Raw genomic sequence first — 26,311 nt, forward strand, 5'->3', positions numbered from 1 at the left:
TGAATACAATGGGCTATATTTTATGACTTTCTGAATACAATGCGTTACATTTTATGACTTTCTGAATACAATGGGATATATTTTATGACTTTCTGAATACAATGCGTTACATTTTATGACTTTCTGAATACAATGGGATATATTTGATGACTTTCTGAATACTTCTGAATACAATGGGATATATTTTATGACTTTCTGAATACAATGGGTCATATTCTATGACTTTCTATTGCAGAACTTATTCAGCGGCCTCCTTGCCCTGTAAAATAGGAATATGCCATTAGATATTCAACATTGATTTTTTCTTTAGTTAAATCAGCCAACATAATACACCTTCATATTACACATGTATTTACCTTGGAGTCACGACCTTTAGCTCTCAGCTTGTTGACCATTGATTCAGCGATGTCCGCACGCTCCTCGGCCTCCTCTAGCTCATTCTGAACCTTCCTGCACTTGGACAGGTGAGTGTTGGCTGCTTCCTCCTACAATGTGACAGAGATGGTTCAAAGCATAGATATTTTAAAAGAGCACCTTACAATTATAGCCAACGCAAGAGAATTTCAGGAAAAAAAACTGTAAAGTGTGGTTGTGGCTAATGCAGTTGTTGTTGCTGCGAGAGTGAGGTCTAGCCAACACCAACTCGGGATTCCTGGATCGCTGCCCTCCACAAATTCCTATCCAACATCAGGTTCTTGAGCTCTGCAGTGTTGTCAGCCAAGCTGTCGCGCCGCAGCACGTCTACATAGGTGGTACGCTTCTTTCCCCTTCTGGCTTTGCCCTGGGTTGGCTCCCATAGGGTCAATTTACTTGCCTCAAGTTCTGAGTGCCTGACGCAGTGCCCTGCCAGCCTCATCCTTCTCTCTCTGACTTTGTCCGTGACGCGTGGTAGGTCCCCATAGAGGTCCACATTTCTGATGCGACACCTAGTGCCATTCGTAGCATTCTTGTGTAGACTCCATCCAGGGCTTTTTCCTGTTGTACTGTGAGGGTCCATGTCTCCGCCCCATACAGCAGTACTGACTCCACAGTAGCTATGAACAGCCGCCTCTTAAGGTCTTCTCCCATGCAGTAACCGATGTACAGTAGCCATGTTCATGTTAGTGTTCACAACACTCTGCCCAGGGCAACCACAGCTAAAGAATAAAGATGTATGTATTTCTCTTACCGCTTCCTCGGCCTGCCTCTTGTAGCCCTTCACCTTCATCTGCAGCTTGTCTACTAAAGAATAAAGATGTATGTATTTCTCTTACCGCTTCCTCGGCCTGCCTCTTGTAGCCCTTCACCTTCATCTGCAGCTTGTCTACTAAAGAATAAAGATGTATGTATTTCTCTTACCGCTTCCTCGGCCTGCCTCTTGTAGCCCTTCACCTTCATCTGCCCAGGACAACCACAACTAAAGAATAAAGATGTATGTATTTCTCTTACCGCTTCCTCGGCCTGCCTCTTGTAGCCCTTCACCTTCATCTGCCCAGGGCAACCACAACTAAAGAATAAAGATGTATGTATTTCTCTTACCGCTTCCTCGGCCTGCCTCTTGTAGCCCTTCACCTTCATCTGCAGCTTGTCTACCAGATCCTGAAGCCTGGCGACATTCTTCTTGTCCTCTTCAGTCTGAAGTGAGAGAGAATTTACAACATTAGTTGTATCATCATGCGTTCATGCAATCTATTCATTTAGTCAGTGGCATGACGGTTATTTAAGTGAACATGGTATACAGCAGGGGTTCTCAACGTTTTTGGCCGGGGACCCCCAGAAATGCTTTGGCAATGTCTCGGGACCCCTGCCCCGCCCCCTCCCGACCCCCAATAAAAATTGACTGCTACAATAACCTTAATAATAGAGACAATACACCATAAATAAATACTGAAACCAGATATAATCATTAGGGAAGGTGTATGCATGTACTATGTGTACTATATGTAAACTCTCCATTTCCACTTTCCAGCCATTCAGTTGCAAAAAAAAAAAAAAAAGGAAACTTTTTTTTTTGAAAATAATTTGGGGACCCCCAAAATAATTTGGCGACCCCCCGAGGGGTCGCGACCCACGGGTTGAGAACCCATGGTATACAGTACCTGGTACGTCAGCTCCTTCAATCTCCTCTCAGACGGTTATTTAAGTGAACATGGTATACAGTACCTGGTACGTCAGCTCCTTCAATCTCCTCTCGGACTTGCGGACACCTTTAACAGCGTCTGCTCCGCCTCTCTGTGCAGATTCAACGTCTGCCTCCAGCTCACGCACCTTCACAGTTGGAATTACAATGTAGGCATTTAGCAGACGCTCTTAATCCAGAGCGATTTACATTAAGCAAGAACAAAATGCACGGCAATACATCATATACATACAAAGTAGTTATGAATCATACGTAAGCTAAGAACGCAACAGTGGAATATCTATAAAATGAAACTATGCATATACCGTATATACTATATACAGTAGTGCATAGTTTACATACGTCTGCTATCTAAGTCTACATAAAATGCTGTCTACGTTAAACCACATATCTTACCCTGCCCTCCAGTTTCTGGAGCTGCTTCTTGCCTCCCTTCATGGCCAGGTTCTCAGCCTCGTCGAGGCGGTGCTGCAGGTCCTTCACTGTGACCTCCAGGTTCTTCTTCATCCTCTCCAGGTGAGAGCTGGTGTCCTGCTCCTTCTTCAGCTCCTCGGCCATCATAGCAGCCTGGAAAGAAGATAAAAAGGTACTGCATTGTCCTGCAAGGAAATAACACGGAAATGACGTGGCATCATCACACTTGGCAAGAAAAATCACAATATACAAACATAGTACATAGAAATGTTGACTGTGAGAAAATATCTCGTTGCCACTTCACTCTGCACTGTTTTGATTGATTGATTGATTGAAGTATTTATTGACAGTTTGTAGTACTGTAGCATTCTGAACCATCCACCTGAAGCCTGCAGCACCCCAGAATGCTGGGTTCAGGATGTACACATATTTCCGATTATAAAGATATATATGTGGGCGTGGAATTCTCTCAATTGTAACAATAGATATTAAGCATGCCATAAGGATGTCTAATTGTCCTGGTAGATTTGATAAGGGGCAGCAGAGCACCTAACTTACATCAGTGATGGCTTTCTTGGCCTTGTCCTCAGCATTCCTTGCTTCTTGAACACTGTCGTCCACTTCACCTTGGACCTGGATCAGGTCAGCTTCAAGTTTCTTCTTGGTGTTCAAAAGGCTTGTATTCTAAAAAAAATTAAGATTCAGTTTTAGCAATGCAATGACTATCATGAAGTATGCAAGACTTGTTGTCAAAAGGCTCATGGACAAGCTGTATGTTAAATGTGCAGAGAGTTTTTCCATTGACTTTAACACCTGAGAGTGCAACAGTCCAGCGCGCTCACTGGTGTCCACCAGTTCCTGCTCGGCCACTTTGCGGCCTCTCTCCGTCTGTTCCAGAGCTACTCTCAGCTCGTCGATCTCTGCCACCATGAGGCCGTTCCTGCGCTCCACCATGGCCGCCTGCTCCTTCATGTCTTCTCCGCCTCTGACAGCGTCGTCAAGGTGCAGTTGGGCATCCTGCAATAAATCACATTTGATGTGGTCACTCACCCGTCGCCAAGATGACGCCTTATCACGCCTTTTTTGAATAACAATTGATTATGGTTATTATCAGCTGCATCCAGTTTCCACCTTGTTTTTGGCCATTAAACAAGCTTGGTTTGAGTCTGATTTATCTAAACGATAGTATTTTGCTTACAAAAAGTATGTTTTGGGTGGATTAAATGAATATTGCGAGACATGTTACATGTTACATGGCAGTTTTTTACTTCCTGACTCAGCTATGTACGATTATAATCCTAGGTGTGCTTATGCTACCATAGCGAGCAATAATGGAGTTAAAAGCTTCACTCATTGACAATGCACTTGTGGCGGCAAGAGCCCTCCACCAGAAAGAGAAACATCAGAATGTGATTTGTTCAGAGCAGTTCCATCGTTTGTGTCTAAAAATCGTTTGCACCTTGAACTGTCCCTGGAGGTTCCTCAGCTGCTTCTGGGCCTCGGCAGCCTGGCGGTTGGCGTGGCTCAGCTGAACCTCCATCTCGTTCAGGTCTCCCTCCATCTTCTTCTTGATTCTCAGGGCGTCGTTCCTGCTCCTGATCTCAGTGTCCAGAGTGCTCTGCATGGAGTCCATCACCCTCTGGCTGTTCCTCTTGATCTGCTCCATCTCTTCGTCCTTCTCTGCCAGCTTCCTGTCCACCTCGCCCTTGATCTGGTTGAGCTCCAGCTGGACACGAAGAATCTTGGACTCTTCGTGCTCCAAAGTACCCTGAAATGCAAAACACAGGATCAAAAGGTTTTTAATATAAATATAATATAAATATGTAAAACATATTGAAAGAAAATACAGACGTCTAAAGGTTCAATACCTCGGCTTCCTCCAGGGCTGTCTGGATCTCTGACTTCTCTGTCTCCACCTGCTTCTTGGACTTCTCCAGCTCATGGATACTCTTTCCAGTCTCACCCATCTGTTCAGTCAGGTCTGAGATCTCCTCTGCAGTGGATCGAAAGTAATGAATCAGTCAGCAAATATATGAATGAAGTTTCTTTTTCCCCTGTTGCTCTTAAAGGATTGATAGTAAAACGTACGTTGCAGGTTCTTGTTCTCTCTCTTCATGGTCTCCAGCTGGTCCAGAGACTCCTCATAGGAGTTCTTCATCTTAAACATCTCCGTGCTGAGAGAACGAGCCTCTTTCAGAGCTCCCTCCAGCTCCGCCTGGCCCTCTTCATGTTTCTGCTTCCAATCTGCCAGGACCTGCATTCACAATTTGTAACGAAATGTGTAATTTACATCCACGTCAAGGACCTGGCACACCATTTGTAATGAAATTTGTAATGTCATTTACCCTCACTTTAAGGACACAATAATTATTTTTGTAATAATGTATGTCAAAGCACCTTATCGAAGTTCCTCTGTTTCTTGTCGAGGTTGGCGGCCAAACCGTTAGCCCTCTCCACATCAATCATGAGGTCTTCCACTTCACCCTGGAGTCTCTGCTTGGTCTTCTCCAGAGAGGCACACTTGGAATTCACAGCCTCGATTTGCTCCTCGGCTTCCTGAAGACGCGTGGCGAGCTTCTTCCTGTTGATCAGTTTTCAATGGAATCAGATTATTGTGGGCAACATTTTGTATTATAGTGAGTGGTGCCTAGGGGTAATGAGCGTATAGATCTGCTATTTCCACTCTTTATGAACATTTTTCACGATTGTGACGATTATGTAATTGTTTTTATTTTTTACCTCAAGCGATTATCTCCAATAATTGCGATTGGGCGATTGGACAGGCCTAGTGGCACCTGACAGTGAAGTCCCCAGAGCACCTGGGAAACGTTGAAGTCACCCCAACCCTTCTGGCCAAAGCTGGAACTGCAGGCAGGCGGTTTTGCTCGTGCATGTAGCACGAGCAAAAGAGCGTGCAGCAGCTTGGGTTTAACACAGAGCACTCGTTCACGAGTTAGTGCTTCCGCATGACGTCAGGACTTCGGCGCTCTCTAGTGTGTATATAGAGCACCGAAGTCTGACATCAATATCGGTAGAGGGCGCTAAGTCCACGGGTTCATGTACTTTTTATTTGCATTGTAATCCCCATAGGAGGATTTGAGAGCGCCTCAAATAAGAACTGTGTTTTAAAAATAAACATGTCATCCCGGCCGTTTAACTGTGTTTTAAAAATAAACATGTCATCCCGGCCGTTTCACTCATATGGATATGAAGAATCAACTGACTGAGAGAAAACGCTATTGTTACTGCTACTGAATTAGTTACATTTTCGCTATAAACAGACTGTATCAAATATGAGAGCCACCTCCCTGACAATAACGCCAAGACAGTTTGTTTACTTTTGGACCACAATGCTTATATGAAACGATTTTAAGATGACCTGATGCTATTCTCCATAGAGAAATTACTTCCGTGAACCAGGCAGAACCAGGGGATGAGCGAGTGACGTCAGGACTTCGGCGCTCTATACTATATATTCAATTTTTTTAGATGGATATACTCTATGGTAAAAAACACTGCTGACTTACTTGGCCTCCTCCAGCTCCTCAGTGCGTTGGACAGCATCAGTCTCATACTTGCTCCTCCACTGACACACCTCAGCGTTGGCCTTGGACATTCCACGCTGCAGCTCCGCCTTGGCCTCCTGCTCCTCCTCAAACTGCTCCCTCAGGAGGTCGCAGTCGTGGCGAGCCGACTGCACGCCGTGAGCGAGGGCGTTCTTTGCCTGTCGGAATGACAATGGGACAAAATAATGTCAGCTGAATGAAATGACAAAAGAATCACACCCGTGTGAAGTGAGGGTCGCTCTTATCATACATCATCATCATCTCATCTTCATCAGTTTGTGTTTACATAAACACTCAAAACTGGCCATTCGTTGCCAATGGCATTCAATGTTCGCGTTTGCACAAACACTCAAAACTGGCCATTCATTGTCAATGGCATTCAATGATTGTGTTAGGACAATATGTTTGTGTTTACACAAACCCTCAAAGTTGGACATAGGTGGGGCTAGAGCCCCTCAAAAATGTAAAAAATAATTTGTTCATCACCTTAACCTCCTCTTCAACGTGTCTCTTCAACTCCTCAATCTGCTGGGTGAAGGCCTGCTTGCCTCTGGTGAGCTGAGAGACCAGAGCTTCTTTCTCCTCCAGTTGACGACCAAACTCACCTAAATTAGACATTTGAATATTCGTTTCAAACATTTCAAACAAATCATCATCAGTCCAACGATAACTGTTGATCAAAAAGCATTATCTCCATCTCTAATTATAATTCTCTCTAAAAAAAAGTCAAATGATTTATGATGAAATGAACATGTACCGTTCTCCGTCAACAGTCTCGCTCTCTGAGCTCCAATATCATTGATCTGGCGAACGTTCTCGTCACTCTTAGCCTTGATTTCACTAAGTTGGTCCTCAAGGGTGCGGCACATCTTCTCAAGATTTCCCTGGAAACGAACATTGGACATGTTCAATCATAGTTTCAGATTTTTTTGATCTAAAGTCTATAATTCAGCCCTCCGGTTCATAACTGTATGATTTCCTTACCCATCATCACTGGGTTGGCCATCATTAGCTATGATTTAAGCCTTACTTAAAAAATCTTCTTAAAAGCTTAATAGCATTTTAGAGTTTGGAATCACCATACTCGTTCACAAGATTACTTGGTTTAAACATTCCCACTGTTAAATCTGACCTGGGTATAGACTGCCTTCAGTGTTGGGTAACTAACACTACGTAACTTAATATATTACGTAATATATTACCGGAATACGGTAACTTGTAATATAATACATTACTTAACAAAAACATTGTAATATATTCTAAAAATCTTTCTGTATTACTGCATTACTTTCTGTCTGTCTGTCTCGTTGCCCGTGGCTCTGTCTTGTGACATTATGTGACAACTGCAGAAGTTAAAGAATTACGTATTTCCGCTCCCCACTAATAGTTCTCAGGTCTGGTGTTTGTCCTCTTTTTTTCTCAGTCGTGTTTTCAAATGGATTTGGCTAGGCGGCCGTTTGGCCTCGCCTTATTGTAGATACGCCACTGGTCTACGTAATGTATAATTTATAATTATACTAAATATTTAATTGTTCGATTTGAGCATTTAAAAAAAGTAATATGTAATAGTAATATTAATATATTACTCTTGCTCAGACAGTAATATGTAATACAATATATTACTTGACAAATTAAGGTAATAAGTAATAAGAAATATATTCCAAATATAAAGTAATATACCCAACACTGACTGCCTTTCAATGCCCCACACATCCCCACATCAGTTTTAAAATTGGAGTATTTCATTTCACTTCAAACGGTCACATTGATATTATACACAGGCATTCCATCCCACCTTTGCCTTAGAAACAGCCTCCATGTTGCTGGACAGGTCATCGATCTCCATCTTGTATTCACTCTTCTCCTTCTCCAGTTTCTGCTTGACTCTCTGGAGGTTGTCGATCTGTTCGCCCAGTTCAGCCACGCTGTCGGCCTGTTTCTTACGGAGAGTGGAAGCGGTGGCTTCGTGCTGCAGCGTGGACTCTTCAAGGTCACGGCGCAGCTTCTGGAACTCGGCCTCGCGCTTCTTGTTCATCTCGATCTGAGCGGCGGTGGCTCCTCCGGCCTCCTCCAGCCTCTCGCTGATCTCCTCAAGTTCCCTGGAGAGATCGGCTCTCTGCTTCTCCACTTTGGCACGAGCAGCACGCTCCGCCTCGATCTCCTCCTCCAGCTCTTCAATACGAGCCTTTTAAATTAATGATGTTAGATTAACATCTGAAATGAAATAACCATTCACTCTTACTCATTAATGATTTTACAGAAAACATTAAGAATACCTGAAGTTCTTTGATCTTCTTCTGCAGCTGGGCCCCCAAAGATTGTTCATCCTCAATCTTACTCAGAAGCTGGCTTACTTCAAAGTCCTTCCTGTTGAATACAGTACATCATATTTTAGTGTCATTCTGCAGGTCACGTGGTTTCTCTCCATGACATTTCATATTGTCGGGTTCACATTTACTTCTTTATCTTCTCGTCAGATTGCTGCTTGTCATTTTCCAGGTCCATGATGGATTCCTGGGACAGTTTCAGATCACCCTCAAGCTTTCTCTTGCCTCTCTCGAGGTCCATGCGGAGCTTCTTCTCTTGCTCCAGAGAACCCTCCAACTGCACAAATATATTTTCGTATTAGTCAGTACAACAATAAAAATATAGCTATTATGTTTAAAACATCCGTTAAGACTTGATGAACTCACGTCGTCAACTTGCTGTTCCAGCTTGGTCTTGGCCTTGGTCAGAGTGTTGACTTTGTCCTCCTCTGCCTGCAGGTCATCCAGGGTCTGCTGATGGGCCTCTTGGAGGGCTTTTTTCTCTTTCGTCAGCTTAGCGACGCATTCATCCTGAGAGGCCATCTCCTCAGTCAGGTTCTTCACCTGATAGAAGCAGAACATAATGTGTTGTCATGGAATGGATTGGTGCTTCTCAAAGTGGGTTCCAGGGACTCTCAGGGTTCCTTTGGGGGAGGGGGTCTGAATTGACCCTTACAAGATATGTAACTCTGACAGTATAGATTGACACTTACAAGTATGTAACTAGAGCGTATGATCTTGAATCTAGAGTGTATAATCTATACCTTGTTTTCAGTGGCGTGTTTTTCCTTCTCCACTTTGGCCAAGGTGAGCTCCAGGTCATCGATGTCCTTCTTGAGCTCGGAGCATTCATCCTCCAGCTTCCTCTTCTTGGCGGTCAGCTCAGCGTTGATCTCCTCCTCGTCCTCCAGTCTCTCGGTCGTCTCTTTGAGCTTTGCCTCCATCTGGATCTTACTTTTAATAAGACCTTCACACCTCTCCTCCGCGTCATTCAGAGCCTCGTCTCCCTGGTCAAAGGCATACGTGAGGGAATAAGTCAGCATTTTGTTCTGGGTGAGATATATGAGATTGGTATTGCAACCGCTTCCTGGGGACACAAGGGACATTAACAGACTGAACAAGCTGGTGAAAAAGGCAGGCTCTATCATTGTTAAGAGCCTGGACGGCGGAGGTATAGTATGTATAGTTTACATAGATACTCCACTGTTACGTTCTTAGTTTACGCATGATTCATACTACTTTTTATATATGTGATGTATGCCATGCTTTTGTTATTGCTTAATGTAAATCGCTCTGGATTAAGAGCGTCTGCTAAATGCCTAAATTGTAAAATTGTAAATTGGAGGTGAGGACAAAGAAGAAGCTGGAGGCTATCGATCTCCTCCAACAGGATATACTATAGTAGTGTAGGCCTATCAACCTCCTCGAAAAGGATATAATATAGTAGTGTATCAATCTCCTCCAAAAGGAATAGTAGCGCATAGGTGAGTAGCAGTTGCATATCCAAATTCACCCTCCCCACAGAAGATTCAAGAATGACACTTTGGGTCAGGCCCTTGTGTTGGTAGCCATGTAGCTATGGTATACAATTATGATGCCAACAGTCGTTCGACCACCAGGCAGTCATGGTCTGCAAAGTATACCATGGAAGAGATTAGAATGCCTTGTGGTCGGACTCTACATCTACATTCTACTTAAGATAAACCATATGAAATATTAGCAACATTTCCCTGTAAACGTTACTTACTGATGCCGCTGACTGTGCAAGGTTATTCTTCTCCTGCACCAAAGCCACCAATTTCTCTTCTATTGTCTTCTTCGCGGCCTGGGCAGAGGCCAGGTCAGTCTTCATCTTCTCATAGTTCTCCTTCATGTTCTGCAGCTCCTTCTCAGTCTCGGCGCTCTGCAGGAGAGGCTTGATCTTGTAGTAGACCTTCATCCATGGCCAGTGTTTCACATTGACGAATGAGCGGAGGTTGAACTGGATGGTGTAGATGGCGTCTCTGTGGACGACAGTTTCAGTGGATCATGATTGAAATGCAGATCGAGGGTTTCCATGTAATACTTATATTATATAATTGTGTCATTTAACAATTTGACAAAAATTGGGCCGAACAAATAATTTTAGTGCAATTTGTAATAATAATTACAAATTGCACTAAATATCAAATGGATGTTTTCAAAGTACCTCCTAGCCATCATCTTGACAAACTCCTTCCTCATGACGTAAGCTCGTGCAAGTGCCTGAGTCATGGTGACCAGACTAGCCAGCTTCTCATCTCGCATCTCCTCAAGGACACCCAGCAGACCAGCTTTGAAGAACACCTGAATACAATGTTACAAACACTGTAACTAAACAACCATAACATCTAGTTTTAGTCCTCTGTCCAAAATGTTAAACCATGCAGGGAGTGTGTTTACCTTGGTGTGTCCAAACCTGTACTCTTCAACGGGAACGTCAATGGACCCAAGCAGCTTCTCTGAAGCTTTCTTGTTGTCTATGAATGCGCCTTCGGGACATGCGCTGGCGTTCAGTACTTTGTATCTGTTTTGCAGAAGTTCATGGTCATTTTGCATGCCTCCCGTTAATAGATTTTGAACTAAAAGCTTCTGGGAAAATGAATTGATACCTCTGCTTGAAGTCAGCATAGGGGATTCTGCTTGGGAAGCCCTTTCTACAGATCCTGATGCCCTCCAGCACACCGTTACACCTCAGCTGGTGGATGACCAGGAAGTTCTCCATCATTCCTGTAAATATGTTGCTTCATTATTATTACAGCAAAAGAGTTACACACTGGCCAAATGGCATTTAATGAGTCAAAACGAGTCAAACAAAATCCATGTGATTGCTGTTTTGGGTCTGGTTACATACAGAAGAATGTAATCTGCATCTTATGGAGATCTCCATGGAGATGTTATTGTATTCTGTGTTGTACCCATATATGTTAGCGTTTGCTATAATTGTTTGGGCAAGGAGCTCTAGAGCTAAAGCAAACACGTAAGGACTCAATACACAACCCTGTTTGCAGCCCCTGCAAGCACAAATTGTGAGGACACTCAGGACAGTGTCAGTCTCCTAGCAGTGGGGTTGCTGTACAACAGCCTAATCCATGCAATGAACCTGTCTCCATCAAACTTTTCCATCACTGAGAACAAGTAGGAATATTCCACCTGGTCGAAAGCCTTTTCCGCATCCCGGCTTAGCACTACATGGTCTTCTTTAGGCATTGAGATTACATTGAAAAGGCATCAAATGTTTATTTTCTGTTTACCTGGACACTTGGACTCGTTGGGAATAAGGCAACGCACAAAGTGAGGATGAGTGCTCCTCAAATTGGTCATCAGCATCCCCAAGTTTGCCTACATAAAAGAGCCAATTAGGCTGATTATTAGTAAAAAGTGATAGAATGTTGTACTTTTTCTTCCACTATAATTATTTTAACTCTTTAGATACTACTTACTTTGCAGATTTAGATTGTTTCTAAAACATACTTTAACCCATTCTGAAAAAGCTATGTTTCTATATCCGTCGATTTTTCAAAAATAACAGACCTACAAGTTCATAGCGCGCCACTCGGTGGCGCGCTATGAGCTTGTAGATCTGCTATTTTTCAATGGCTAAAGCATAACATAAAAGGGGTTTCCGCCCAAAATGGGTTAACCACTTAAACGCTATTTTAAACCATTCAAAGATATCAGATCTACAAGCTCACAACATGTGACACAGAAATTGTTTAATTCCAACATTAAAAGACAATTTCTTACTTACATGATATAAGGTTGATAATAATAATGCTTCATTCTTACAGGAATATCATGTTGATAATAATGAATAGATATCCTTACCCTGAAAGCACTAGACACAGTCTGCATGGAACCTCCCTTCTTCTTGCCTCCCTTCTTTGTCGTATCTGTATATTTGTTATAATCATGAGTTATCATTAGTTATACAGAATGAAAATGCCTCCCCTCTTGTGTGTTTATAGTATTGATTAGGGCTGTCAATCTATTAAAATTTTAATCACATTAATCACAGCTTAAAAATGTATTAATCGTGATTAATCACCATAATACAGTGATTCCCAAAGTGGGGTCCGGGGTCCTTGAGGGATTTCCAGGGGGTCCCCAGCTAAATGATAGTTAGGAACCAACTGTCCCTTATGGGTATGTAACTCAGAGTGTACAAATGGAACCAAATGGACAGGTTTGGGTCCATTTGGTTCCATTTGTACACTCTCAGAGTTAAATTAACAGTGATTTTACAGTATACATTGGGGTCCCAGAGATAGAACTGCCATTAAATAGGTGAGACATGGTAGGTGAAATCATGATTTTTCTTCTTTTCTTTTTGTTGCTATTTTGCTTCCTAAACATGTTTTCTTTCAAACTAAAGCAAAATAAACATTCAAAACACAGATTTAGATGTTTATTTTAGTCGTTTATTTTAGCCAATGACAGCTCGTTTTGCTGGGTGAAAATCCACCCTCTCAATTTTCATGATTGGTTGTTGGTACAAAGGAAGTGACCATATTTGGATCAAACCACAGTCAGCTCGAGGTCCAGACCTTTCCAATGATATATGGCATTATATGTTGTTGCCAAGGTTTGGATGAGATATTTTGTCTCAAAATAGTGGCTTCAAATAAAACGTTTTGGAATTTTACAATACAATTCTTTAAATGCCGTTTACTCAAAATGAGTTTTCCTCATACCTGGGACAAAGAATCTCCACTCCAGTTGCACTCACATACACCAAACTTTCCAGTCTTATTCATAACTATATTCTGCAGATATTTACAGATGGGTTTGTTGATATATCATTCACAGCCTGATTTACATCACTTTTTATACCTAAAAACATGCCGAAAATTGGGTTTTTTATGCCTGTTGACACTATTTTCTGATTTGTGGAGTGATAATTAGAGATATCTAAAATCCCTTCTGTAATTTTCTTTGTCTCTAATATGTCAACCAAATGAAACAATCATTTTGAACCTGGCTTTATCCGATCTTCAGATTTATCGTCCCGAAATGTATGCAAATTAGCACATATAATGCCTAATTTGCATATTTAAACATATCATTTCAGAAAACTTGTAATACAAAACATCTTAGTTTTAATATAAGTAATCAACTGGAGAAGTTTCATTGTGATAGCTATTAGTTAACTTTTTTTCCCTATTCACCTACCATGTCTCGCCTTAAATGAAAATGCTTGATAATCACTGCTAGAGACGTAAAAAGCTTCTCATATGGGGGTCCTTGGCATATATTTTTCAAATGGGGGTCCGCGGGCTAATTAGTGTTAATTTGGGGGGGTCGTTGACATGAAAAGGTTTGGGAACCACTGCCATAATACAGGTACAGTTGGGTGCCACCGATATTGTCCCTTATCATTTGACCCATTTAGGCCTGACCTCAAAATTTAAAAAAAATCCTTCTAAATCCTCCAGTTTTCTGAAATAAATATTTTCACGATTTTTCAAAAATAGCAGACCTACAAGCTCGTAGCGCGCCACTCGGTGGCGCGCTATGAGCTTGTAGGTCTGCTATTTTTCAATAGCTAAATTATAACATAATGTTTAAAACACCAAAAGGGGTTCCCGCCCAAAATGGGTTAACTGTCCTTTTGCGCAGATCACGCAAACCTCAGCAAAAAGAAAAGGACAATATCGATGGCCTCCAACTGTATGCTCTCTCTATCCGAATTGTTCAAACCAATTGTAGTAAACGTACCTTCAGGCTCAGGTGGGGGATATAACATACACAGCAGCTTCACTGACGACTTCTGGTACAGCTGTACCACAGAGTCGTTGAGAGGATCCTTGTTCTTCTCTAGCCAGCCTGTGATGCTGTTGATTGATTGATTGAATACTTTATACTAACAGTTTGCAGAAAAAAGCACAGATGTACAGTTCAATACTGCTAAGAGGATTTGGACCCAAGAAGGCCTATGACTCGTTTCCATTGGGGTCCTCCATACTCAATTAATCGAAAACTATAGTCCACAGTTCCGGTTATTATATTATATATAATATATCAAGTACAGGTAGGTACAGATAGATAGATAGATAGATAGATAGATAGATAGATAGATAGATAGATAGATAGATAGATAGATAGATAGATAGATAGATAGATAGATACGATAGATACGATAGATAGATGTATATATGGTTGTGTTCACCTGTAGTCCACAGTGCCAGCGTAGTGGACCAGGGAGAAGTGAGCCTCACCCTTGCCTTTACCAGGCTTGGGTTTCTCAAAGGCCTTGTTCTTCCCCAGATGCTGGTCAATCAACTTCTCTGAGAAAGACTTGTCTGTAGCCTTTGGGAACATGCACTGCTCTTCAAGGATGGAGAAGATGCCCAAGGGCTTTGGAAGGAGATAAAAGACACAAAACAAAAACGTAGTGCCAATGACAAAAAAAAAATCACACCCGTGTGAACTGAGTGGTGCAAGGTCTTATATAGCCTGATCAGCTGTGGTCTGACGTAATGTCAGTGACCATAGTAACCATGCTCATTTTTGAGTGGTGTAAACCACTCCTACAACTGGCTTGTTAGTGCAGAAAAAATGAGCATGGTTGCTATGTTCACCCTGTTCACCCGGGTGTGATTTCATTACGTCAGACATGATTTCATTACGTCAGACAGGCTATATAAGACCTTACACCACTCAGTTCACACGGGTGTTTTTTAAATCACACCCGTGTGAACTGAATGACCATAGTAAGTTAACCATGCTAATTTTTTTGGTACGAACAAACACGGGTACAAAGCCAGTTGTTGGAGAGGTTTGCACCACTCAAAAATATCTCAGTCAGCTCAATGCAGACAGCCAAGCCCATGTACCTACCTTCTCAATGAGCTCGATGCAGATAGCCAAGTCCATGCCGAAGTCAACGAGATCCCAGGGAATTCCCTCTTTCATGTACTCTTCTTGTTCCAGAACAAACATGGTGTGGTTGAAAAACTGTTGCAGTTTCTCATTGGTGAAGTTGATGCACAGCTGCTCCAGGGTGTTGAACTGTGAGAGGAATTATCATTAGCCCAATCTCTTGTAATTGTGTAACAACTGTGACAAAAAATAATTAGTGTCCCACTTAAAACAAGTCCATGCTTACATCAAAGATTTCAAAACCAGCGATGTCCAGCACACCAATGTAGAAGTTTCTCGGCTGCTTGGTGTCCAGCATCTCGTTGATCCTAATGACCATCCAAAAGAACAGCTTCTCATAGATGGACTTGGCCAAGGCACCGACTGAGTTCATTACCTAAGGAAATAGGAACATTATTAGGGGACTATGGGTGAGAATTACACAATTTACAAGTTACAATTTAAGCATTTAGCAGACGCGAGTTTACCTGCTCATATAGACACACACAAACAAGCACACAGACCGACGGACATGGTGCAAAACATAGTCTCTGCCTTGCCTTCAGCCTGGCTGAGACAATAATGTTGGAGGATCATTGTAATTATGATTTAAGACAGGCTGGACACAACTCAAAAAGATATCAGAGTTCTTATGGGGTGTTGAGAATATAAAGTGTTGAGAATATAAAGTGTGTATGAAATCAGAACATGGAAATAATGTGACTTTACTCACCTGTGGCACAGTTTGTCCTTTAGTGACAAATTCGTTTCCCACTTTGACTCTGGGGTAGCAGTATGCCTTAAGCATATCCGCTGAGTTCAGACCCAACAGGTAGCAGATCTTGTCAGCCACTGAAATTATTGCAATGAATTTACAATTAAATTAATTTGCAATTTACAATTTAGGGATTTAGCAGACGCTTAAAGGAGAATTCCATGCTAGAAGGCTTTCTTACCTTTATTGGTAGTTGTTACATCCCCACCAAAGAGGTCCAGGTGTTATTTTGTGCAAAAGCTCCTTATTGGCTATTTCCCCTACCATAAGCCCTAAATGAAATGCATTGAATGGGAATTGAATGGGGCTATGGGGTGTTTTTGTTTTTGTATATATCCTCTCTTCATAATGTAAATAATATCCCAAGCTGCACACTTTACTACTTATTTCGATGGAAATAAGCGAATTAGCACAACACCCCATAGCCCCATTCAATTCCCATTCAATTCAATGCAATTCATTGAGGGCTTATCGTAGGGGAAATAGCCAATAAGGAGTTTTTGCACAAAAAAACACCTGGACCTCTTTGATGGGGACGTAACAACTACAAAGAAAGGTACGAAAATGTTCTAGCATGGAATTCTCCTTTAATCCAGAGAGCGATTTACAGTAAGCAAGGTAAACACAAGGTAAAACGTCAAATGCATACAGCTAGTAATCTAGGACCATAAAACCAAATAACCTTCAGTATAAAGAGTATAATATAAATAATGAAAATATATTGAACATATATTTAGCTTAGTTAATTTAGAACAGTGGTTTTCAACCAGTGGTCCTTGATGGGGTTCCAGGTGGTCCCCAGCTAAATGATGGAGAGTTGGTAACCAAATGGACCCTTATACCACTGATTTATAAGTAAATAGAAAACTATTGGCCCGGGCGGCTGGCGTAGCCGTCTGGGCCAGCCCAGACACCAGCCACACACACCACACACACACCTATCTCCCCATTTCATGTCAGCCTACTGTCACTCTGTCCCTCTTTAAAAAAAATAAAGAAAAATAAAGGCGAAAGCAAAAAAAAGAGCTCACCCTCCGTGCCGTCTGGCTCTGCCTGCTCCTCACGCTGCTTCTGCTTGAAGTTCAACACCCCATGATGCATCACTGCACCGGTGAACTTGTAGATGCACCCTTTCTCCTCACCATTGAAGCCCAGGATGTCAATAGCATCCTGATGTAAATAAGCAAGAGATGTGTTCCATTAAGCATTATTGTAAATGGTAAATGGTGCATTTATATAATGCCTTTATCCAAGGCGCTTTACATAGATTGTGCATTACATTCACACACACATTCACACACACCGATGCCGGTTGGAAACCATGCAAGGCACCAACCTGCACATCGGGAGCAATTAGGGTTTCAGAGTCTTGCTCAAGGACACTTCGACGCTAACTCTGGGGGAGCCCGGGTTCGAACTGGGAACCTTGCGGTTCCCATCCGGTCACTCTACCCCCGAGGCGCTGCCGATTATATTAGCAACCCAGTTTAAAATAGGATTTATTTTGGGAGGTCATGGCCTGAACAGAAAAAAATATTTTGCAGAGCAACTGACTGCAGTGCACAGTGAGTATTAACAGAGCAACTGACTGCAGTGCACAGTCAGTGTGTATTAGAACATTTAAATAATGTCGATTTACGTCTGTAGCGTCCAGCTCGACTTTGTCATCAATGCTGGCCACGGTGATCTGACCCATGCTGATCAGCGGGAAGTCGTAGGGGTTGGAGGTGATGAGACAACTTTCTGAAAAGGTTGTGATAAAAGTGTGAACATGTGTTTCTATTCATTGATTTGATGTTCTCACTGCATCATCGGTAATTCCACTTACCTATAATCTCAGGTTTGTGGTTGGTCATCATCTGGAAGAAGATATGGTAACCTCTCTCCAGAGGAAGCTGGTAGGTCACTCTAGACTTCTCCAGCAGATCTATATGGGTTGAACAACATAACTCATAATAATTTTAAAAAAATATATATATTTATATATGGGTTGTACATAAGTCAAAATGTAATCCTCAAATTAACCCATTTTGACCTGACCTCAAAATTTAAAAAAATCTTCTAAATCCTCCAGTTTTCTGAAATAAAAAATAGCAGACCTACAAGCTCGTAGCGCACCACTCGGTGGCACGCTATGAGCTTGTAGATCTGCTATTTTTCAATAGCTAAATTATAACGTTTAAAACACCAAAAGGGGTTCCTGCCCAAAATGGGTTAACAAATATATAATTGATAATACGTGAACTTCATACTTACATGTCTCAATATCAGCACTGGCCAATTTACCCACAGAGTTGAAATGGATCCTGATGAATTTACCCTGTTTGATATGTCGGTAGCACAATTAGTTGCATCACCTCTACATTGTGGAATTATTGCAGGTTTTCTCATAAAAAGTAATTATTTTACACTTACAAAGCGCGAGGAGTTGTCATTCCTCACAGTCTTGGCATTACCATAGGCCTCCAGCAAGGGATTGGCTGCAATAATCTGATCCTCCAGTGAGCCCTAGAATTTTAAAATGTGGTCAGAATTATTTTAAATTGAATTGCTAAAACATGTATTTGTTAGAGTTAAAAACATACAACAGACCTTGATTTTACCACTATCGGCCGCCGATTTCTCTCCAGTGGCAGTGGCTGCTGTTGCAAAGTACTGGATGACACGCTTGGTGTTCACAGTCTTCCCAGCACCGGATTCTCCACTGGTTATAAATGCATACATTCAGAGAAATGCACTTAGTGAATGTCTGTACAAAGTTATTTTTTAATGCCTATAATTTTATAGTATAGATGTTGGAAACTTACGTGATCAGGACAGACTGGTTCTCTTTATCTGTAAAATATAAAGCAAAACATTTAGTCATGGAAACCATGATAGTTCTATATTTGTTCACATTGTCCCGACTAGTTAATTAATGTACGTACCCATCAGCATGAACTGAAAGGCGTTGTCAGAGACGGAGAAGATGTGGGGTGGAGCCTCAATACGCTTCTTGCCTCTGTAGGCATTTACAACCTCCTGGTCGTACACTGGGAGCCACTTGTAAGGGTTCACAGTTGCACAGAACAAGCCAGAGTAGGTCTGAAGGGGAGAAGAGGGAGAAACACAGCACTGAGCATGCCTAGCCTGGGTACCATTTCATGTCGGGTATATGATCCGGTCGGGAGCGGATGATATCCTTACGTTACATGTTGTAGTATTGTTTTGTAGTCGACAGGCAGGAACAATCAATCGGAACTTCCTTTTCCCTCAAACCGATTTTCTCAATAAAAGCTGCAGGCTACGAGAGCTTTTATTGTTATTCTTCCGGTTTGAGGGAAAAGGAAGTTCCGTTTGATTGTTCCTGCCTGTCGACTACAAAACAATACTACAACATGACGTAACGATATCATTCGCTCCTGACCGGATCATACGGACTTTTGAAACAGAGACCAGGCTTTCCTCCGAGGTGGAAAGCCTGGTGAGGCGAGGTTAGAGCATGCCACATATCTATCTGGGACAACACATCACTAGAGCAGGGATTACAGACACTCACGACTTCAAATTATGTGGCTAATGATCAAGTTAACGTCAGAACTAGGGCTGTGAATCTTTGGGTGTCTCACGATTCGGTTCCGATTCTTGGGGTCACGATTCGATTAAAAATGATTTTTTTAAAATTAAAAAGCATTTTTTCCCAGATTTAAAACGATTCTCTATTCAAAATGATTCTCAATTCAATACATAGGATTTCATCACGATCTACTCCAGCCTTGTGTTTTATCAACTGAATGATGTGAATACACAAAACATTTTAACTTCTGACTGAGTCTGTCACTCAGTTACTTTTTCTCACTCAGTTTCTCACAACTAGTTGCCTTGATGCCGGTTGCCTGTCAATGAGGGTCAGCTGGCTCCTTGTTGACAGACACACCTCAGCTGTGCTGAACTGAAGTGACTACAGTAACTTGAAAATGTTTACAGTGATTAGGGTAAGCTTACATTTCATATCACAAACACCATGTAGTGAATACTCCTGTAACTGTAACCAGAAAAACAAATCTAAAAAAATAAAAAATAAATCGATTTTTGGAAATTATGAATCGATTTTGAATCGTTCATAACGGGAATCACGATTCTAATTCGAATAGATTTTTTTTGACAGTCAGAACCATGAGTTTGTTTCATTTTCTATGCTTTTTCACTTGATGATATAACATTTTTCTTTCTTTGCTATCGACTGGTGCAATTAGTGTACTGCTCTCAGCATGTGTAGAAAAGCTTACGTAGATCATCCATGCTGCATAACGCTCTTTGAGGTTATACAGGACGGTGGCTTCAGTGAGGTGGGTCATCATGGCCATGTCCTCAATCTTGTCATACTTGGGAGGGTTCATAGGGGTGACATCCGCCTCAGGGACAGTTCTTGTCTAAAAAGAAAAAGCTCAACTTCAGAATGTACTGTTAACCCATTTTGACCTGAGATCAGATTCAAAAAATGTCTTCTACATCCTGACAGTTTTCTGAAAAAGCTATGTTTCTATGTCAGTCGTTCAATTTTTTTTAAATAGCACGCTATGAGCTTGTAGATCTGCTATTTTTCAATAGCTAAAGCATAACATAATGCTAACACCAAAAGGGGTTCCCGCCCCCAAAATGGGTTAATCCAGTTGTACTGTAACCTGACTCCGCCAGATGGGGCAGCAGTCAGGTTAGTTGTACCGTGCAACTATTTGATCTTTAGATACACCTCTCCCTACCTCCTTCTTGTCGAGCGTTTCCACGGTGACTTTGCCACCGTCCTTGCTTATGATCTTACACTTGAGGTACAGCTCGGCCTTATCAGCCACATATGAAGCCGTTTTGGCATCAAAGGGCGCACTTTGAGACTCCATTCTCTCCTTCTCTGGCTTGCGGAGATAAATGGCGGCTTTGCCGTACTGCTTCATCTCTTCGTCCGTACTCATGGTGGCGGCTTTCTGTTGACATTTGAAGAGAGGAGAAGCAAGCACTCAGTTGAGTAGTTCACACTAGTATAAGAATATCGCGTGCACGGTTCTGGAAATGTATAAAAAGTGAGTGCTGGTATTCCTTTCTACGGGCTTTCTGTAGAGTGTAGACAGACAAAAGGATGGTGTTGATGCCATTGCTGACTTGAGATCTGAGCAGATCATTGTAGGCCTATTCTTATGGTTATCGCTTAGTGTAGGTTTAGTAGAAGAATTATGAACACTCACTTTTCCCCTCTGCCCGTAGCAGTGAAACCTTGTGTGCAACTCCTGCGTGGGGAAAAAAAAACCCACATCATTAACATAAGTTGAATGATTTAATACAATTCATAATCATGAATTACATTATATGAATCCTATTGTTCATTCTTTCCACACTTCCCGAGAGACATTTTTAAATTGCTCATTAGTTCCACATCTGAAAGAGTGATCCATTCCAACCAATAATTATCACATGCAATGAAGTTAAATGATGCTTGCCCATTCAGTTCTTTTCATTTGTTTGTCATTTGCCGTTTTCTAATCTCACCAAGTTGTTTTTTTTGCCATTACAGCCATGTTTTTGTTTTTTTACTGAAGCAATGCTAGATTTTATCCCCTTTTCTAATACACTTTACTATTCCATTTTATGAATTAAGGTTACATTCAGAGGTGGTTAGACTATCCAAACTGTACTCAAGTACTACAAATATTGCTAAATTAAAATAATACTAATAATACTAATAATAATAATAATAATAACTCCAGTAGATAAAAGTACATGCAATGCAAATGATCATTTAACTAATCATAACATAATTGAAATGTCTAAATAGAAATTAATGAACAAAAGCCAATTCCAATCTGGCCTAAAAAAACCCCCACATAATTATAAATAAGAGACTACACAGTCAATCATTTCAATCTGTATAATCTAACATCAATCATGCTGTCCAATTAGGCAGCCTGCTGCGTGTGTGTATGTGGAAGATGTTTGTAGCTATGTGGCACTATCTACGGAGTCGTAAACACGAAATGCTAACATGTTTATGGTTTATATGACTAGGATCATCTAACAACCTCTAAAACATTGATACGACTAATGTGCATAGCTTAGATATCTAGCACATTAATAGGGCTATGAAGGACATGATGAAGTTCTCACTCACCGAATGAAACCCCGATCAGCTCTGCAGTGGGTCCAGTGGGTCCAGTGGGTCCAGTGGGTCGGCCGCCTCAGCATGGCTTATATATTGAGTTTCTAATTGCATGCTATGCAGAAAGTAAAAGTAGGAATGGCCTTTAACCTATTTAGACCCGAGCTCGATTCTACAAATGTCTTCTAAATCCTGACAGTTTTCTGAAAAACCCATGTTTCTATATCAGTCGTTCTCGTACATTTTCATGTCAAGGACCCCCAAAAATATATGTAATCGGCCGCCAACCCCCGATCTGAAAATATGTTGTTCCAGGGACCTTCCAGAAGCAAAGATTTGAGTTAAAATCGTTGAATATATATATTCAAAGATTTGCGTCACATTTTCACGACTTTTCAAAAATAGCAGACCTACAAGTTCATAGCGCGGCACTCGGTGCCGCGCTATGAGCTTGTAGATCTGCTATTTTTCAATAGCTAAAGCATAACATAATGCTAACACCAAAAGGCGTTCCCGCCTAGAATGGGTTAATGGTTCCAACTTCTTGTTGACATTGCAATAGCATCCGTATAGCCAGACCATTCCTGTGTGATACTTGATAGTGCATCTTGGAAATGTTTTGTTGTTGTGCGAGGCCAGTGGCCGTCAAATAAAAATAGCATATATAATTGGCAAGGGTGGTGGGGCGCTGGGCTTGGTATAGACATCACAGCATACATGTATTGTACTTGTCAGATACATTATTTTAATATTCAGTGAGGAAAGTGTAAATACGTAAATGTGTTAAAATTGGAAATACTTCCACTTAAGTAAAAGTACCCCAAAATTGTACATTAGAGTAAATGTAATCATCCACTTTTCACCACTGGTATTTTCATTGTATGCTTCACACTTCCACTTCGTTTCAGGAGGAAACTTAAAGCTTTACTCCTTTAGTTATCTTTTGGTGGTTTTGATATCATTATTATGTATTGTTTTTAGTCAGAGTCACAGTTCAGACAGTTAGATGTCCAGATATCAGCTGTTTTAATGGCACTGGCTTCAAGTTCAAGGTAGGAGCACTGGCACTCGATCGCTCAACGTCCTTGACCAGTCCATAAAAAACTTGCTTCAACTTCAACGTCATTTCTTTCCCTTGTGCTCATCACATTTCAACATTACACTTCACCATAAATACATTCGTTAACATTCGTCGACACCTTCCATGTTTAATTGCAAACGCAGCTCTTCTCTCACACAGCTGAATACAGTCCAAGTCTGTTGTCACAGCTTGTCTATTATCAAATCAGGCAAAGTAGCCTAAACCCAAATCTACAGGTCCATCTCAAGTAATTAGAATATTTTGTAAAAGTTCATTTTCTTCCGTAATATAATTCAAAAGGTGAAACTTTCATATATTCTCAATTCATTGTGCATAAAGTAAAGTATTTAAAACATTTTTTTGTTTTGATCTTTGATGATTATGGCGTACAGCTCATGAAAATCAAAAACTCCTATCTCAATGAATTAGAATATTTTACGAGACCACTAAAAAAATGTTTTTTTAAACGAGAAATGTCGCCCATCTGAAAAGTATATTAATGTATGCAGTACTTGGTCTGGGCTACTTTTGACAATGGGGAGTGAGTGGCATTGAGGTGATCAGCCAGTGGCACTGTTGAGGTGTTATGGAAGCCCAGGGTTGCTTTGATAACAGCCGTAAATTAATTTGTATTGTTCAGTTATGTCTGTCTCACACCTTCCTCTTGACAATACAACCCAGATTCTCTGTGGGGTTCAGGTCAGGCCAGTTGGCTGGTCAGTTAAGCACAGTAATACCAAGCCAGTCACCACCCGGGGCACGGAAGGACCCTGGGAAAAACTGGACATCGAACAAATCGTCTCACAGGAGACAGGAGACAAAACTATAATGTAACAAGTCACCATGTGACATTAACCAACCATACAACCATACTTTAGTAACAGGCAGGAATGTGGAGTTTTGTGTGGCTCTCTGTCTGGACCCAGCCTCGCACTGTAAACCGAGAACACAAGCACATTAGCACATTAGCACCTTTATATACACAGCAGCTGTCCATTTAATTGACACAATGTGCTGCAGGTGCGCCTGTGAGCTGCTGGCAGAGCCAGCCCTGTGTCACCCATAGACATAAAAAGGTAGACGCCTCTTCCGGATCTGGGGCATGTGTCAAAATTGAAGGCACAATTTTCCTGAGAAGCATGAGCACGAAACATAAGTCCCGGAAAAGACGCGCTCTGATTGGCTAGTAGTCACTTGAGTGAGTGACAGTGAGAGACATGGAGTCGCATGAGTGACGTCCAAGCCCTGGGGGCTTGAGGCTCTCCAACGTTGAGGCGATCGGCCCTAGTGGTAAGAGTGGGGACTGCAGGCGGACCCATGGAGTTATGACGAGGAAACCCCGTGCAGCTGGGGTTTAACCTTGAACGTCCGTTTGCACTTCCGCATTTTGGACACCATTTTTGGTGAAATGAATGAATAGTGTGGGGGTGACGCAGCGTGCCTCCAGAACTTCCACTTGACTTCCTGCCTTCAATGGAGACGGGTCGCTCCAATGAACTGCAGCAGCCAATGAGGCATCCATTTTGTTTTATATCTATGCTGTCACCCCACTCACAGACACCTTGACCACGCCCCCTGCCACACACACCACAACCACGTTGACGCATTGTAGATCTGCACCAGTCACCAGAACCAAGGTCGTGTGTTTCAGGGAATCTTAACAGAGTTTCTAATGTCTCCTTCCTACTGTATTAACAACCCATTGAAAGCCGTGTGCAATATCATTATATTCAAATATCTAATCATTAGATGATATTATAGTAGTTTTTGAAATATTTAACATTAAACAACCGATAAAGTCTATTGGAAATGTATGTTATTTTCATATGAAACCCCTTTTTTATTTTACTTGTTACTTTAGCATGCTTTAACTTACACTACATTTAAACTGTAAAAGGTTGAGGTACGATGATCTCACCCAACATCGATTACTGTGTTTAACTTCATGATCAATTTAATACTTTTGAAGCTGTCCAACTTCAAAGTACATGTGGACAGCTTTTCCAATACACACGTCTTTGCTAGAGAGGACACAGGAGGAATGACCCTTGTGTTCGTGAAGTCACTACTGTGGCCACATTTATTATGATACAGATCTAAGCTCATGTGTGATGTATACATTTTGAGTTAAGACCATTAATATCAACTCATGTCCCTCCCTCTGCACTGTAGCAATTAGTGCACGTGGGGCTGTTTAATGATATGATATAGTACTTTGTCAGTTCACACTGAAAATTGTCTTGCGACCCAGCAGCCAAGTATGCAGAACACACACATTTGACATAAAACAAAGAATTAGACAATTTACATACATAAAGACATGAAGACAAGAGCAGTATCCACCGCTTAGATTACCCCGTGGCTACTACAACTCCTGATTAAGCCTCAAGGTCGACTGGTGGACAAAGGACCTCTTTAGTCTGACTTTATTGTTCCTTCCTGAAGGCAGCAACCTATATTCTCCATACAACACATGCTTAGTATTAGAGGTGATATTCCTTGCTAACCTTAGGATGCTGTTATCATACGTGGATGTATAAAGTTTCTGAAGTGGTTGACCAACAATCTTTGAACAAATGTTCAGTTGTTGCAGCAGTTGTGACTTTAGGGCTGCAGACAAACATCCATACCAGGTGGTACTACAGTACTGAAGAACACTCACATGCTAAGCCTATGAAAGTGTTGTAAAGCAGTAACTTAAGTACCATTTACTTCAGTAGCTATACTATAAAATAAAGTGCTTTAGTCACTTGTTACTTTGCAGATTGTATAATACACAAACCTAGAGTAACCACTTAACACTTTGGCCATTCGGAAAAAAAACTGATCTACAATGTGACACGTTGCAACGCTGTTAATGAAAAAGCTTGACAGTAATATTTGGAAAATATTAGTACGTATTAATTTACTTTAATTGGTACTCTAAGTACCCTTCACCACCCACACCCCCTCACATTGCATCCAAGTATCCAAGTAGCCATAATAAACATAGATCTATTAATAAGCCGCATCAAGTGTAAATGATACTTACATTCACACCATAC

At 41.5% G+C, this 26,311-nt stretch overlaps 2 protein-coding genes across 2 annotated transcripts in view; one reads left to right on the plus strand and one right to left on the minus strand.

The window, feature by feature from the left end:
- Positions 1–26,311, plus strand: part of rin1b (Ras and Rab interactor 1b) — a gene marked incomplete at its 3' end in the record, with an annotated part of 74,783 nt that overhangs the window by 23,194 nt on the left and 25,278 nt on the right. The window lies entirely within an intron of this gene.
- LOC306914547 (myosin heavy chain, fast skeletal muscle-like) lies at positions 165–21,020 on the minus strand. The gene is made up of 40 exons (XM_079491629.1): positions 20,802–21,020; positions 20,328–20,471; positions 18,987–19,143; positions 18,867–18,894; positions 18,652–18,763; positions 18,475–18,567; positions 18,316–18,379; positions 17,888–17,986; positions 17,699–17,802; positions 17,091–17,229; positions 16,018–16,136; positions 15,532–15,681; positions 15,264–15,434; positions 14,593–14,780; positions 14,142–14,257; positions 12,252–12,316; positions 11,678–11,765; positions 11,036–11,153; positions 10,827–10,950; positions 10,594–10,730; positions 10,153–10,408; positions 9,170–9,412; positions 8,793–8,969; positions 8,558–8,703; positions 8,376–8,466; positions 7,895–8,284; positions 6,857–6,983; positions 6,586–6,704; positions 6,061–6,257; positions 4,931–5,114; positions 4,622–4,787; positions 4,402–4,526; positions 3,993–4,301; positions 3,347–3,550; positions 3,092–3,217; positions 2,516–2,686; positions 2,143–2,247; positions 1,519–1,614; positions 357–485; positions 165–259 (listed from the first exon to the last, which is right to left on the minus strand). The coding sequence occupies exons 1-40, from the start codon at positions 21,006–21,008 to the stop codon at positions 239–241; spliced, it is 5,805 nt and encodes a 1,934-aa protein (XP_079347755.1). The 5' UTR covers positions 21,009–21,020; the 3' UTR covers positions 165–238.

Source organism: Electrona antarctica, assembly GCF_951216825.1.
Source record: "Electrona antarctica genome assembly, chromosome: 21".
Taxonomy (NCBI): domain Eukaryota; kingdom Metazoa; phylum Chordata; class Actinopteri; order Myctophiformes; family Myctophidae; genus Electrona; species Electrona antarctica.

Excerpts from the sequence above, each read along its gene's own strand:
- LOC306914547 (XM_079491629.1), bottom strand. The coding sequence starts at position 21,008 with ATGAGTACGGACGAAGAGATGAAGCAGTACGGCAAAGCCGCCATTTAT. Across the intron at positions 18,380-18,474 it reads ATGACAACTCCTCGCGCTTT|GGTAAATTCATCAGGATCCA; the intron begins GTAAGTGTAAAA and ends CATATCAAACAG. Across the intron at positions 8,467-8,557 it reads TCTGACGAGAAGATAAAGAA|GAAGGACTTTGAAGTAAGCC; the intron begins GTAAATGTGAAC and ends TGTATTCAACAG.